We start from the raw sequence: 14,648 nt of genomic DNA, 5'->3' as shown, positions 1-14,648 counted from the left end.
GGTTGTGTCGGCACCGATTGGCTCAACACCCGGCAGCTGTTGATTCGAATTAAAAATAGCGAGAAATGTGCACCCCGGAGGGGCGGGGCCAGCGGGGGCGGGGCCGGCGGGCAGCGCCGCAGCGATTGGGTGGAGCAGGTTGGGGCGGGGCCAGAGGGGAGCGCCGCAGCAATTGGGTGGAGCAGGTTGGGGCGGGGCCAGCGGGCAGCGCCGCAGCGATTGGGGGAGAGCGAGGGTGCCGGCGCGGGAGGAGACGCGGGATTGGTTGGAGGCCGGGGGGCGGGGCTTGCCTGTTCGAAAGGCCGCGGGCCGGCGGTCCGCGCAGCGCTCGGTGAGGTGCGAGCGGCGCCGCCGCGGTCCCTGCGCTGCTCCCGGGTCCGGTCCGTCCGCTCCCCGCGGCTGTTCCCGCAGGATGCCCAGGGCCAAGGAGTCGGTGGGGACGAGCAACTCGGACAGCGGCCTGCAGGAGGAGGACGAGGCGGGGCAGGGGCAGGTAGTGCTCCCCGGCGGGCTCGGGGTGCTCGGGGCCGGGTCCCCGTGTGGGCCTCGTTGAGCCCGTGTAGCCGGCGCTGTGCAGACCCGGCTGTGGCCCAGCACAAGGTCTGTGTTTCCTCGGGCTGGGCTGTTCAAACCGTGGATCTCTCTTTCTAGAAAAGAAAGCAAGAAACGTCTTCAAAATTGGAGAAAAGAATGAAAACAGAGGGCAAACCCTCAAAGGGGACAGAGAAGGGACAGAGCAGCAGAGAGGAGGGCATGTTCCAGGTACGGAGGGCAGGCTCTGGGATCACATCTCACTCCTGCTCTCTGTGCGGGTTTCCCCTCTGCCTCAGCACCTGTAGTGGAGTGTTTATGGAGCTCAGCTGTTCTCGGGCACATCCAGTGACCCGATGGGCCCCGTGGGCTGCGGAGCCGCTTGTTGCAGGGCTGGCTTTAACTGTGGCTCCGTGTCCCCGCAGATCGGGAAGATGCGTTACGTCCACGTGTCCAGCTTCAAGGGGAAGGTTCTCGTGGACATCAGGGAGTTCTACGTTGACAAAGAGGGTGACATGAAACCAGGGAGGAAAGGTACGGTTTCTGGGCCAGCTCTCCAGCTCAGGTTTAGCTCGTGTCCCTCGGTGGCAGGGAGAGCTGTGTGTGCCACGCTGAGGAATGGGGAGCTGGGCAAACCACATGAAAGGGTTTAGCACTTTCTCAGCCTGTGTGGCAACAGCTGGAGAAAAGCACGAAGAATGAGTGAGTGGTCAAGAAGGCTGGTGGTACCTGGGGTGGTCAGTAGGTCAGAGAGGTTCTCCTGCCCCTCTGCTCTGCCCTGGGGAGACCACACCTGGAATCTTGTGTGCAATTGTGGCCCCTCAGCTCCAGAAGGACAGGGAACTGCTGCAGAGAGTCCAGCGCAGCCACCAAGATGCTGAAGGGAGTGGAGCATCTCCCGTGTGAGGAAAGGCTGAGGGAGCTGGGGTTCTGGAGCTGGAGAAGAGGAGACTGAGGGGGGACTCATTCCTGGGGATCAATATGGAAAGGGGCAGTGTCAGGAGGATGGAGCCAGGCTCTTCTCGGTGACAACCAGTGACAGGACAAGGGGCAATGGGTGCAAACTGGAACACAGGAGTGATACCTGGGACAAAACAGCTCACTGTGACAGCACTGAGCGCTGCTCCAGGTGAGCAGTGAAGTGCTGGCACAACCGCCATGTTTAGAAGGCTGTTTCTGGTCCGTGCCTCTCCCTCAGCTTCCAACCTTCCCTTCTGCAGCTGGTCTGAAGGAGCCACTGCTGCACAATGTGATGTTTCCCCCTTGCGCGCTCTGAAACCTCTGCTGCTGTTTGCAGGGATCGCCCTGTCTGGAGAACAGTGGAACCAGCTAAAGGAGATCGTTCCGGAGGTTGATGCTGCACTCAAGAAACTGTAAGATGAAGAATCACGGGCACCTTCAACCTGTTTCCTTTCTCTTAAGTGCACTGACAGCCGTAAGGCCAAAGATTCTCATTTGGCGCCTTCCCCCCTCCTCGATGGGGTTTCCTCGCTGAGGTGGTGGCCGTGCTGACAAGACCAGACACTCTTCTGTTTGCAAGAAGTAGCTTGGAATGAGCATCCGGAATGAGAGGCCGTGCCGTGGAGAGACGTCGGCAGCTCTGGTCCCCAGTGGACTCGAGGTCTGTGCTGGTGAGGGACGCGACCACAATGGCTTTGCAGGGGAGGTGGCCTCAGTGTCCCTGGTGGGGTGAAGCTGCCCCACGTCTGTCACTGTTCCACGGCCTGACCGTGAAGGTGGTTTGTAAATCTCACGTTGCCATCCTCCACGTTTCCTCCATGTGTCATTCTGGCTATTTCAAGTACTTTCTGTGTTGGTGGGGGTTGTTTGGTGTTTTTGTTTCCGAGTGAAGAAAGGGATTATTATATTTTAGCAACTGGGTTGTCTGTAGAGGGTGAATATGCACAATAAACGTGTTTGCATTATGAAAAGGAGAGGCATCGTGTTTCACGGGCCGGCACCTCCGCTCTTCGTTCTATGCGCTCTGCTGTTGCGTTTCCCATTCAGAAGGAGCGTGCTGTCTGTTCTCATTATATGTTCCACATAATCCTGCCACGGAGAAGCAATCAGACCTGCTCCAGGTCATGGGAAGAGCAAGCTAGAATGGGAGTCATTCCAAGTAACTGCTAATTAGGAGGCCTGTTAAACAGAGGGCAAATTAAAGGCCTAAGGAGGAGGGAGAATATTCATTTCCCTGAGGCCAAAAAAATTATGGGGAGGGTTGAGAGAGGGAATTTTGTGCTTGAGCTCTAACCGGATCCCGTTTTGGGATCAGCGGCAGCGAGCGCTGCCTTCCCCAGCAAGGCTTTTCCAGACTTTTCAACAGATTGCGTCTTCCATCTATTTTTGGGTTTTCTCTTGCCCTGGTTTCCATGGTACCCGAATGCTTCACGCTCTCCAGTATTTCTGACACCCGCAACACCTTGGTGAGGTGGGAGGTACCGAGGCCGCCGCTCTTCGGAGGCGCTGGAGCTGGAGCGGCTCCGGGTTGTGTGAAGACGCGAATTGGAACCAGCCCTTCCAAACACTGAATGGTGGATCAACCTTTCGCTGGGGACAGCGGGAGGAAAAGAGCTCATTAAAGTGAGAGAGAGCATAAGGATACGAGGCTGTGGCCCAAAGCCAGGTTGCTTATGCTGTAAACTCACTCCCATTGAATATTTATATAATTATGTCTTAATACAGTTTGCAAACAACTCGAAGAGTTTGCAAACAAGGTGCTTTTTATTTTGGTTTTAATCCTCGGAGAACGGGATCAGGAAGATATCAGGAATCGGGACACTTTGTTGTTCATCTCAACCTGCCCGCTCTCATGGGCAACTTCCCATTGTAAAATCCACAAGCCTTAAAACTAAGTTAATTTTTGGTTTGTTAACAAGTTAAAAAATTTCTATATATATATTTTAAATTGGTTGGGATGACAGATATCTAATGAAAGGTGAACAGCAAGGTCTTGGCAAATGAAAGGGGATGAAAGCTTATAGCGAGTCGTGCTCTTTTACCCAGGGAGGGTGTTAATATGGCTGTCTTGGAGCAGTTTTCTCTGCAGAACCTTTTGCTTCAGACCACAAACAATCGCATTGCAGGGATGAACTCTTATCTCCTCAAATACTATATTGCTGCATGGCCGTTTCCTGCCCGGACTGTTTTAGCCGGTCCTTTGGCTCTTCTGCTTGCGGAGCAAATAGGTAAGAGAAGGCGGATTGTTTTGAAGGATCCTTGAAAGATCCTATTTTCAATGCTTTTCTGGAGCGCTGTGAGCGTTTCCTGCCTCGAGCGCTGTCTCCTAGGTGACGCAGAAATGCAGAGCTCCGGCTTGCGTGTTCTCCATCCCTCCATGCCTCTAGGATCTGGAAGGAAAGGGCAGGCGCTCCCAATGCGAAGCGTGTCTTGCTGTCCTGGTTCTCTCTGCAAACAACCCAGTGAGCACAACCAGCACAAGGATGCACGGGTCCATCCGTCTTCGGGGACGCTGGGGAGGGTGACAGGCTGGAATGTGCAGCCTTTGGTGCGCTGGGCCTCATCAGCCCGGCCTAACAAGGCTGAGACTGCCAGGGCAGCCTGGGCTGTCCTGTCACACTGATCCTGTCACACTGATCCTGTCACACTGATCCTGTCACACTGATCCTGTCACAGCCGGTGGGAGAACAACGCACATCCCCGCACACAGACCTGGCCCTGCAGCAGCAATGGCTGCTCCAATGCAGATGCAGCACCAGCTGGAAATGGAACCTGGCTGGAGCCTTCGCCACCAGGGTAGGGTTAGGATGGAGCTGAGCTGCTCAGGAGAAAGAGCTTTGCCCATGGGGTGCAGACCTGGGGCCACATTCTGCCCCTGCTGAGCCCCGTCCATGCCTGGTGCTCGTGGCCGTGCCCATCGCCCTGGCACCGTTGCTTCTCTTTGGAGGGCTGTGCTATGGTAGAACATATTTTTCTTTAAATATTTCATTTTCTTCCAGATTCTGGTGCTCAGACACCGAGGAAAAGGGGCAGAACGGCGATTTCTGCTCTGGATGTGGAAGGGCACAGCCTTGCCTTTTGTTAGCAGCACAAGAGCCAGCTCTTATTTTGGAAGAAGCTCTAGTGCCTCATTTCCTGACAGCTGATGACAATTTGTCCTGAGATAAGCACCGGCTCCTACAAACAATGCTTCCTACCCCTGCTGAGCACAGGGGGCTGATTGGGGGTGCGCAGAGCTCTCGCCTTTGCTCCTCGGTGTTTCCAGTCCGCGCCTGAGACAGGCGGAGTGCGCCGTGCCTGCGAGGGGTCCCCACCAAGGGGGCCCCCAATCCCCGCACCCCTCCTTTGGGGCTCGGTCCCCCTTGTCCCCGCTTCTCCCCCCCCCCCTCCGCCCCCCAAGCGCCCCGCCTTGCCGCCCCGCAGCCGCGCTCGGGCCCGCAGGGGGCGCTGCGGAGCGCTCTTTGTGGCGCCGCGGCGGCGGCGCTGGCGGCGGGGCCGGTCCAGCCGCGCTGCCGGTCCAGCCGCGCTGCCTCCCCCGTCCGCCCGCAGCCGCGCCGGCCGCGGGGCATGGCCAGACTCACCGAGGGCGAGGCGAGGAGGCAGCCGCCGCCGCCGCTCCCCCCGCCAGCGCCGCAGCCGCCGCGCCGAGCCTCCCCCATGAGCAGCAGCGGCGGCGCGGAGCCCCCCGCGCAGCCCGACAGCATGAAGGACCTGGATGCCATCAAGCTCTTCGTGGGGCAGATCCCGCGCAACCTGGAGGAGAAGGACCTCAAGCCGCTCTTCGAGCAGTTCGGCAAGATCTACGAGCTCACCGTGCTCAAGGACCGCTACACCGGCATGCACAAGGGTGAGCGCGGCCCCGCACGGCCCGGGGCGCGCACAAAGGGCGGCGGGTCCCAGCGCCCCACGGTCGCTCCGCGCGTCGCCCCCCACCCCGATCCGCCGCGCCGGGGAAGGGGCGGCACGGCGGGGTCCGCACGGCGGCTCGGGCGCGGTTGGCGGCCCCGGGGAGCGCTGCCCGGCGCGGGCAGCCCGGGGCCTGGCGCCGGTGCGGTGACAAAGGCGCCGATGTGCAGCGGGGCGGGTCGCGGCTGCCGGGCTTGGAACGGGGGCCCTGGGGAAGCGGCCACCACCCCCTGGGAGCTCAGACCCCCCAGGCAGGAACACGGGTTTAAATCCACATCAGAAAGAATATCGGCCGCAAATCCATGACCGGTGGCGTTTGGCCTTATTGATGATAAATTGGGATAGACGAGGGGGGTCTTTCTTTGCTAGAAAACCTTTAGTGGATGCTAAAAAGTTTGGGGAGGCTTGTTTAGCTGTACTTATTGTTTGTATTGGAAAGCTGCGGTGTCCAGAGCATCAGCTCCGTTCTGTGGAGGTTCCACCCCGGCAGGTGTCAGGGATCTTGTGATGGCCACAGCTCCAGCCGTGAATGGGGATTGATGGAGCTCGTTCGCTGCCAGATCCGGGAGCGCGATCGCAGCACACGCAGGGCGAGCCCGCAGGGAACGGCGCTCTGAACGCGGTCGGTGCTCAGCATGAGCCCCGCTGCCTCCAAACGGTTTGCGATGGGCTCGCGTTGGTGCGCCGGGGGGGAACGGGAGTTGCGTTCGGTCCCGATGCCTCTGGTTTCAGATTAAAGAGGGAAGGTGAGAAAAACTGCGAGTGCTGCAGCAAAACGAGCCGTCCCGGACTGAGCACAGAGGGAAGGGAACAACGGGAAAATAAGTTCATTTTTAAAAGGCCGAATCTAGGCACAGCACAAAAGGCAAACGCTTCCTCATCGAAGTCTGTGGGAGCTGGGTTGGATTTAGCTGGAGAAGAGTGACTTCAGAACCAGATCGCCATGTTCTTGTGTGTCTGTGTGTACAAGGGACTGAGCCCAACCTGGTGCCATCCGACAGCGAGCAGCCAGGTTCGAACCCAGCGAGGAGGAGAACGGTCCCAAGGCGAGAGGCAATCGCACGTTTCATGTCGGTTGACGTGTTAAATACAGACCCTGCGGTCTGAGGTCGGGTTCCAGGCAGATCTGTCTCTTAGATATGGATGTGAAAGGGGGCAGCACTGGTATTAGCCGGATCTGCGTGACATTAACTTGCTGCTAAATGCAAGATTCCCGCAGCAAAATAAATATATCCCTTTGGTTTTGACGTTTTTGAGCGGGTGCAGGTGTTGGTCAGGGGTTGTTGGTGCTCTGTTCTATCCAGGAACGGCCGCTGAGATGCGTAGGTTCTTCTGGGGGCTGTTGTACAGTCATTGCCACACACCTGCAGTTTCCTCTGCGCTTCGCATGGAACCATAGAATCATTTCAGTTGCAAGAGACCCTCAGCATCAAGTCCAGCCATAACCTAACCTAACCCTGGCGCTAATCCACGTGCCGAAGAACCTCGTCTTTTAAACCCCTCCAGGGCTGGTGACTCCAGCACTGCCCTGGGCAGCCTGTTCCAATGCCCCACAGCCCTTTAAGGAAGAAATTATTCCCCAGATCCAACCTCAACCTCTTCTGGTGCAACTTGAGGCCGTTTCCTCTTATCATATCACTTGCTACTTGGGAGAAGAAACCAACACCCTCCGTGCTTCAACCTGTCAGGCAATCACAAGCAGTGATAAGGTCTCCCCTCAGCTCCTGTTCTCCCTGCCCTGTTTTGCACATAGTGAATGGTTGGGATTCCTTTCCTAGTGGCACGAGTTGACATGCAGACCTCTGCCTGGTTTGGGAATAGGGAGGTGTAACAGCACATTCAGTTTTCTCTCCCCGTGTTTCCTGGTCTGCAGCAAGATCCAATTGACAGCTCACGCGTGGCTTCCATCTGCTTTGTCCCTTTCTGTCCCCGAGTGGGGAGAAGCGGTTGTGTAAAGCCCAGCATCTCTTCTTGCAATAACCCCGTGTAGCTTGTGTGGAGCCAGGCCCTTCCCAGGGAGGAAAGGCTAAAGGGACACATCCTGCCTTTACTTAGCATGTAAAATACCACCACGAGGAGGGGGGGATGAGTGAGAGGGTCGGATGCGTTCTAGCGTTCCAGCCTGTTCTCTAGCGCTTTGCCCATCCTCATCTGAAACAACTCAAGTGATGGAACTCCAGGCGCTTCCCTGGGGACATCATTCCACAGTCTAATAAATCTCTCTCTGCTAGGAAATGTTTCTTGATAGCCAGCCAGATTTTTCCTTTGCTTAGTTTCATTTGATTATTCTTAGCGTCAGAGCACCCGAAAATGATCCCTTTTCTTCCTGGAGGGGCTGCGGCTCCTCCCTTGGCTCCGGCGTTAGGCTGAGATGTGTCAAATCTTGACTGAGAACGTCAGGATTTGACCTTTTCCACGTGCTTTTTGTCGTCTTAAGTTGGCCCTTGCAGAACGCATTATACTTTGCTGTTTTCTGTGTTCCCCTTACGCTTATGTGTATTGTGCGTTAGCTTATGTTCTGCTCTCCTGTTGTTTGTCACCTTGTTCAAGTTGATTCACCGGGACCCTTTTCCATGACTTCAACAAACCTTGGATGGGTCCTTTAATGTTGTTTCTTTGCCTTTTACCCTACAGCCTTCAACACATCCGCATTACCTAACATTTGCACCTTTAATTAGCAACCTTCTGCCCATCAAAAAGCCAGGTGGGACGGAGATCTACTGGAACAGCCTCCGTAGTTCTTGTACTTGGGTCGCTTGCTGTTACCAAGGAGGAACGTGGTGTCTCAATCGCTCGTCTCACTCGACGCTTTGCTGTGCCCGCTGCAGGTTGTGCGTTCCTCACGTATTGTGCCAGAGACTCTGCCATCAAAGCCCAGACGGCGCTGCACGAGCAGAAGACCTTGCCGGGGGTAAGTCCCGGGGGATTGCCAAAGAGCAATGTGGTTTGGGGGTTAGGACAGGGGCGTGGGAGCCGAAGAGCTGATGCTCTTTTCGCCGCTTGCCGAGGCTGCCCCGTGTACCTGCAGCCAGCCCTGTTTCTCTGCTGCTCTTTGGGATGTGATGCGGCATCTTCAGCTCCCCGTCCCTGTCACCGGGGAGCTGTGGCTTTGGGGTGCAGTGCATGGACCCAATGGAGAGCTGACAGGAGACAAGACAAAGGTACCAGACCCTTTTCCTCCTGCTACATCCTCTCCTAGTCTGCCATTGACCTTCAGGGTGCTTGGACAATATGTTGGATGGCTCTCTGCAGGACCCAGAATGATATATAGTGCAGTGGCTGAGCTGGATCAGCTTCTCAGAAGGAAAGAATACGCTTGGCACATCCCACAGTTTGGAAGAAAAATGGGTTATATAGGTGAGACCAAGACTGCTGAACTGGCTGTGGTGCGTTCCTGGGTCCTGTGTGGTCCCGCTGGTGCTGGGAGCAAAGTGCACGGGTGACAACAGGTCCTGTGTCCCACTGGGACCTGCTGGTGGGCTGGAGGGAGGTCTGGGTTGTTGCCATTCCCATTTTGGTAGGGTTTGGGAGCTTTGCCGGGGCAGTTCCCTCGCTGCGCTGAGGGGGTTGATCAAGCGCGTTGAAGGATTCATTTGGAAGTGAGTAGGCGGAGGAGCTTTGGTTCTTATAGACAGAAGCTCACAGGAGGCCCCGAGTGCTCAAGGCAACAGAATAATTAACGTAAACCAGGGGTCTCTGGAAAGGGGTTAGGAATTCTTAACCATAACATTTCCTCCTTAACCCCTACAGTTCCAAATAGCTTCCCTCACCTCTTGTAGCTCCCCTCAAAGCCTCCATGCACGCATCCTTTCCCACGTTTGTTTACCTGCGCTCCCTTTGCCTGTGGTTGCATTTGGGGGCTGGAAAACGCATGTGATTTAATTACCGCTTAATAGGATCTTCACCGATTCGGAGGGGAGAGCGCAGGTAACCGAGTGCTCAGACGCGGCGTGGGTCGATGTGTGAGGGGAGGAGGTCGGAGTCTGTAAGAGCAAGGCGGAGGGTGCCGGAGCGGCTGTGATGGGTCACGGAGCGGGGCTGTCACACGGCGGAGCAGACGGACCTGCCTCCCCGAGCGCCTGTGGACACACGGACAGGTTATTCGTGTGATGCTGGGTGGGTTCAGTCTTAGTTTCATTGCGGTTCTATAGCGGGAATGTGTTGTGTTTTGCTGCGTTCTCTGCTGTTTGTGCTCTCGGTGGTTACAAGGCGCTGCATGGAGTAGTATTTAAAGCAGTGATTTATCTATGATGCGGGGTTCTAAAGGCTTTTTATGTTAAAGGAGGTGTAAGAAAGTGCTTGGGAACAGTAAGAAGTCTGTGCTGGCTGAGTGCTTTCAAACATGTTTGTCTGGAGACAGTTGATGAGCAATGTGGTGTAATTAAGCTCGAGGATTAAGACGAACATGAGCTGTGCTGCATTTGGAGCTGTTTGCAGGTTGGCAATACCTGACTTCACCACGTTTAGTTTGTCGTTTGGAAAGTTCCTCGGTGACCAAGAAGGCAGGATTCTCTCTCTTCGGTCGTTTTAAAGGTGGTTACCACCGGAACGGAGCAGCCCTCCATCCTAGCGTGCATAGGGTTGGTCTTGGCACTTCTTGACCTCCCAAGTTCTCTTCCAAGTGTGTCACTGGGCCAACCTGTGCCCACAGGGCTTTGCTTAGACCCTCCAGCTCTGACGCTGCGAATGCTGCCGCGTTGTTCCTTCAGGGCTGTACCTGCAGCGTAGCTTTCCTGAGGATCTACATTATTTATAGTGTAGGTTTTCCATATGAGTCAATGGTCTCTGTTTGCTTTTGTGGCGTTTCTGGCAAGTTCTCCTTTTGGGAGATGAAAATTCCGGTTTATTTTTAAATTGAGGACTGTTGGGTGTATGGTAGCCAAATAGAATTAACCTCAAAAAAAGCTTATTTTTTGACAGTAAGGCTTAGCATCTTTTTCTGGAGGTAGACCGATATTTTGGCTTTCACCTCCGTTTTTAATGGCCGGTGTGCGCAGGGTGGAAGGCAAGAAGCCTGTCTGCTGCGTGTTATCTACATCACCTGTGTTGCTGGCGAGTTGCTGTCAGCGCAGTGTGGAGCGTGCGAATCCGCCCTTGGGGAAGGGAGGACGCGCATCCTGGAGCGGAGGGGTGCGGTGCGCCCTCGGCGAGCCGGCAGGAGCGGTGCTTTCTGCATCCTGCATGCGCAGAGATGCTGGTTTGTGCTCCCCGGTTCTGCTCCCTGAGGACAGGCTGGGGAGCTGCACGATGAAGCCTGACTCAGTCTCAATAAAGCGGTTTGATGGGCTCCGAAGACTCGGCGGAGATGGAGACGGGTTGAGGAACAGAATAGAAACCGGCTCCCTTTGTGGGCTGAGCGGCTTGGGGAGGGACACAACCCACAGAGGGTGAACAGAGCAATGGCTTTGGGGCTGAAAAGCAGAGAGGGAATCAAACCCTGGTGCTTCTTCCTACATCTCATGTGCTCTTAGCTGTGAGCCAGCCTGGTTGTGCCGTGTTCCGCCTTCTCCCGGCTCCGCAAAACGATATTATATCTCAATAACCCATGCCTTTGATTCGTGATTGTGCCTTCGCTTTGCCGAGTTCTGAAAGGAATTGGAGAGGTTATTAACGACACGCAGCGATTGCACACCAAGTTAGAGCCTCTCGCTAAGTGAAATTTGAGGGAAAAGCAGCCAGCTTTTCAATATTTCGCAGAAACGCTTTGTGTCTCTTTTCATTTGCAGCCAGACAGTTGCAAATTACATAAAATTGCTCCTGAAGAAGAAGGGGAAGAAGAATAGAGGGAGGAAGCGGAGGGGGGGAGGTTTAAAAAAGTAATTCTCCTGGCAAGGTACAGTTACAGTTTTATTTCTATGCAGAACAAAGAAGGGCTTGCTGAAAGGTAGGCAAGGAAGTGGCAGAAATTGGTATTGATCCAAGCTGGGAATACGGGCGGTTTAAGAGCGGTGATGGGGGTACAGAAATGTGGCTGCATCAGGGGGAGAACTCATGGATGCAGCGACAGCTTGGGAGAGCAGGGCCGCGGGAATGGAAAATTACAGAGAGCAGCAGCGTTCGAGCGGAGAGAGGCTCTGGGAATGCACCAGGGGTTAAGATGCTGCAGCGCTCGCTCAGATGGTTGGGCACAGGGATGAGCGCGGAGCTGGAGCCCAGCACAGGCTCCCCTGTGCCGCCGGGAGCCGGGGCTCATCCCCAGCCATCTGTCGGGATCCGCGGCCCGGGAGGGAACGCGGGCGACGAGGGATCTCAGTAGAGAGGTCAAAGCGTCTCGTTCTCCCCTCTCTTTCGTACAAGGAGCCAGCGTTTCGGAAAGTTTCTTGGTGCGAACACAAGCGGGTCCTGCAGCTGGCAAAGCGGGGGGACGCGGGGAGCGGGCGGGGGCCTGCGGGTTCGGCTGGGGGCTCAAGCTGGACTCTGGTTGTTCATCTTTGAAGCGGCCCCTGCAGTTTGAACCTTTGGGCAGGGTGGAGAAGTTTTCTCTGGTGTCCGTCCTGCAGGTTTGATGGACAACATCAGTAACTTCATGAGAGTCATGCAACAGTAGAAGAGAGCGCGTCAAGGCCGTCTCGTTGAAATGGCAGCTCCAGGACATGGAGGTGCTGGGCTAAAGCAGCCCCTGGGCAAGGAACAACAGGAGTGTCCATTCGCTGCACATGCTTGTTTGGTTTAAGGGGCTGGGAGTGAGGCAAAGCACAGCCCTGCGAAGTACATACCCCGGAGAGGCAGGGGAGAGCAAGCTGCCAAGGCAAACAGTGTCTCCTGCTGCCTGTGGGACTGGAAGGATAACGGAACGAAACATCAGCGCTCGTTCCCACGTGCTGGCGAAATGCACGCACTGTCCTGTGCACGAGGGGCCTCCCTTTCTCCCTGGAAACCGCTGCCCCTTGCACAACCGAGCGCTCGCTTCTCCTTATAGCACAGAGCTGAGACTTCTGTGTCCCGGAGCTGATGTGTTTCCTGGTGAGCTCACCTGTAACGCACCTGTGAAGCAGCCCATGCAGACCTTGGTCTCCGCGGAGGCACCGGTGCTGCCGAGCGTGGCTGCGTCCCCCCCTCCCCAGGGCCGTTTGGTGCAAGTGTTTGTGAGTGTGGATACAGGATCACAATTTATGTTGGAAGAGACCTCTGGGCTCTCTGGCCAAGCCCCGCTCAAAGCAGGAGTAACTACATCAGGTCACCGAGCGCCTTCTCCGGTATCCACAGGGATGCCCGCGAGCACCCCCAAAGTGAAATGTTTTGCCTGATATCAGCTGTAACTTCTGCCGTTCAGCCCACAGAGGCGGCTCGTGGGGTTCTTGCAGTGGCGCTGGGGCTTGCACCCGTTTTCAGTGGGTTTTCCTGTGGGCTCGTTGTTTTTGCAGGAGGTTTTGCGCTGCTGGGATGTTAACGGTTGCCATGGGAACTGGTGCGCAGCAGCCAGGGTGGAGGGCGTCTGCTTCTGCTCGGCCCGGCCACAGCCACCCCAGGGTGTTAAATGGGCAGAGACCTCTTTCCCCAGCTGCAGTCATAACCTGCCGCGGTGGGGCTGTAGCTGTGTTGAGCTGCCTGTACCCCCATCAACCCCGAATGACCGCAGTGTGTGGACCTTCCAGCTCATCTGTGTGCCTGCACCTGTAGAAAAAGCCTTGAGAAAGCTGGGAGTTTCCTTCGCTCACCTAAAATCTCGTTTGACCTTCGGTGGCACTGATGACAAGTGACACGAAGAGATCAGGGCAACGGGGAGGATGAACTTCCCTGCAGGGCACTGAAACGTCAAGGCTGGAGGAACACGAGCACGGACTGACCACGGAGTCCTGGGAGACGGCGCCTAAATGAGTCCACCCAACAGTCACGTACGCGATGGGGGCCGGAGCTGCCGTGTGGCGCTGAGCTCCCTGCTGATTGCCTGATGTTAATGCACGGTAATGGTGCTGTCGCTTCCATGGAGACACCAGGGAGATCCAAAGGCTTTCTGAGTCATGGCGATGGGGCGCTCGCCTTCCTCCCAGAGCAGCGCTACAGCGGGGACAGGGGTGTCTGACTGTGTTAAGGGAAAAGGGACCCAGGAAGCAAGGCGGGCGGTGTGGGTGCTGTGGGCTGCTTGCCGGTTCCTGTGGTCCCTCAGCTTTGGTGGGGAATGGGGGTTCCCTTCCCTGCCCTCTGTGCTGTGCTTAGGGAAAACACCTCTGGAGTGAACTTGTGAGCAGAGCTGGAGTTCGTGAGTCCTTTTCCTGCTGATGCAAAGCGGTTGGGTGAAGTCCCCCAACAATCTCGTTGCTCCTGCAGGAGGAGGCAGGAGCTGTGTGGTTGGAGCTCTGGACTTCGCAGCTGCTTCTGCCACAGTCTCCCCGTGCAACCTTCATCGTTGTGTGCCTTGATTCCTCCGCCTGGAACACAGGACTCATAATTAACCTTGTCTCTTTCGTAACGGGGTTGGACGGGGTGAATTCGTGCTGGAGCGGTGCTTGGTGCCAGCGCTGTTCATGTTTCTGTGTGCGGCAGCTCCCCTTGCTCGGGGAGGATGGTTCTGGGTAGGACTGAGGTGCCCTGAGATACCAGGGGACAGATGCAGGCAGGAGACTCAAGCGCTGAGACTGGCACCTCTCCATCATTGCTTGCATTCCTAGTGAGAAACAGGATCCAAACGAGCAAACCAACGTTTAGATTTATGCGCTCTGCACATCTAGAGGTGGTTGTGGGCGCTTTTCACCGGCCAGAAGAGGACCAGCCCGCTCTTGCAAAGCCTGAGAGCCCAGGACCTCATTCTTCCCATGGCCCCGGATGCCTTTTGGTTCCTGTTGTCCCAGAGGAGCTGGGCTGCGCTGAGCATTTCACGCTCTGCCTCTGACCCACTTAACGCCGCGAGGTTCCCCTGCATTGCACCTGAGGGGCTATTTTACATCATTTACTCCTAATTAATAGAGAGGCTTGCCCTGCTGTCCCAGGGGCCTTCCTCCCCTATCCAGCGTTTGCAGTTGGAAAGCCGAGGAGGTGAGAACAAGGGGCCGCTGCTCCTCCTTGGGGCACACGCTGCTGGATTGCTGCGCATGGGTGTAAATGTGGGGAGCCCTTCACCTCTACAAGGATTCTTTTGGGGGGTGCAGTGGGAGAAATGGTGCATTTTGGTCAGAAATTTCCCTTGCATCCTGGATCCAAGGAGTGCTGCAAAAGCGGCGGAGCTTTCTTAGGAATCAGGTGTGTTCTCTGGTTGCTGTGCAGCTCGAGATGGTGGTGAGAGGCTGGAAGAGTTTGTATGGCCGGAGTTTGAT

General features: G+C 56.0%; 2 protein-coding genes across 7 annotated transcripts in view; both read left to right on the top strand.

Moving 5' to 3' along the window:
- The first annotated feature begins 288 nt into the window (after positions 1-288).
- LOC136113383 (activated RNA polymerase II transcriptional coactivator p15-like) lies at positions 289-2,462 on the top strand. Its single transcript, XM_065858531.2, has 4 exons — positions 289-493; positions 652-762; positions 957-1,065; positions 1,829-2,462. Exons 1-4 carry the CDS (start codon positions 413-415, stop codon positions 1,906-1,908), a joined length of 381 nt encoding a protein of 126 aa, XP_065714603.2. The 5' UTR covers positions 289-412; the 3' UTR covers positions 1,909-2,462.
- A 2,506-nt stretch (positions 2,463-4,968) lies between these two features.
- Positions 4,969-14,648, top strand: part of CELF5 (CUGBP Elav-like family member 5) — a 27,309-nt gene continuing 17,629 nt past the window's right edge. For 4 of the 6 annotated variants that reach the window (XR_011735939.1, XR_011735938.1, XM_065858525.2 and 1 more), the window contains exons 1-2: positions 4,984-5,338; positions 8,226-8,308. Coding sequence is in view for 4 of the 6 variants with exons in the window: in XM_065858525.2 (XP_065714597.1) it covers positions 5,059-5,338; positions 8,226-8,308 (363 nt within the window). In the remaining 2 variants the exon portion in view is untranslated. Of the gene's footprint in view, positions 5,339-8,225; positions 8,309-14,648 lie in introns of all 6 variants that reach the window. The other 2 variants (XM_071799735.1, XM_071799734.1) reach the window with 2 other exon arrangements.

Source organism: Patagioenas fasciata, chromosome 27 (genome assembly GCF_037038585.1).
Source record: "Patagioenas fasciata isolate bPatFas1 chromosome 27, bPatFas1.hap1, whole genome shotgun sequence".
Classification (NCBI taxonomy): domain Eukaryota; kingdom Metazoa; phylum Chordata; class Aves; order Columbiformes; family Columbidae; genus Patagioenas; species Patagioenas fasciata.
This window is presented reverse-complemented; position numbering and strand designations above follow the sequence as displayed.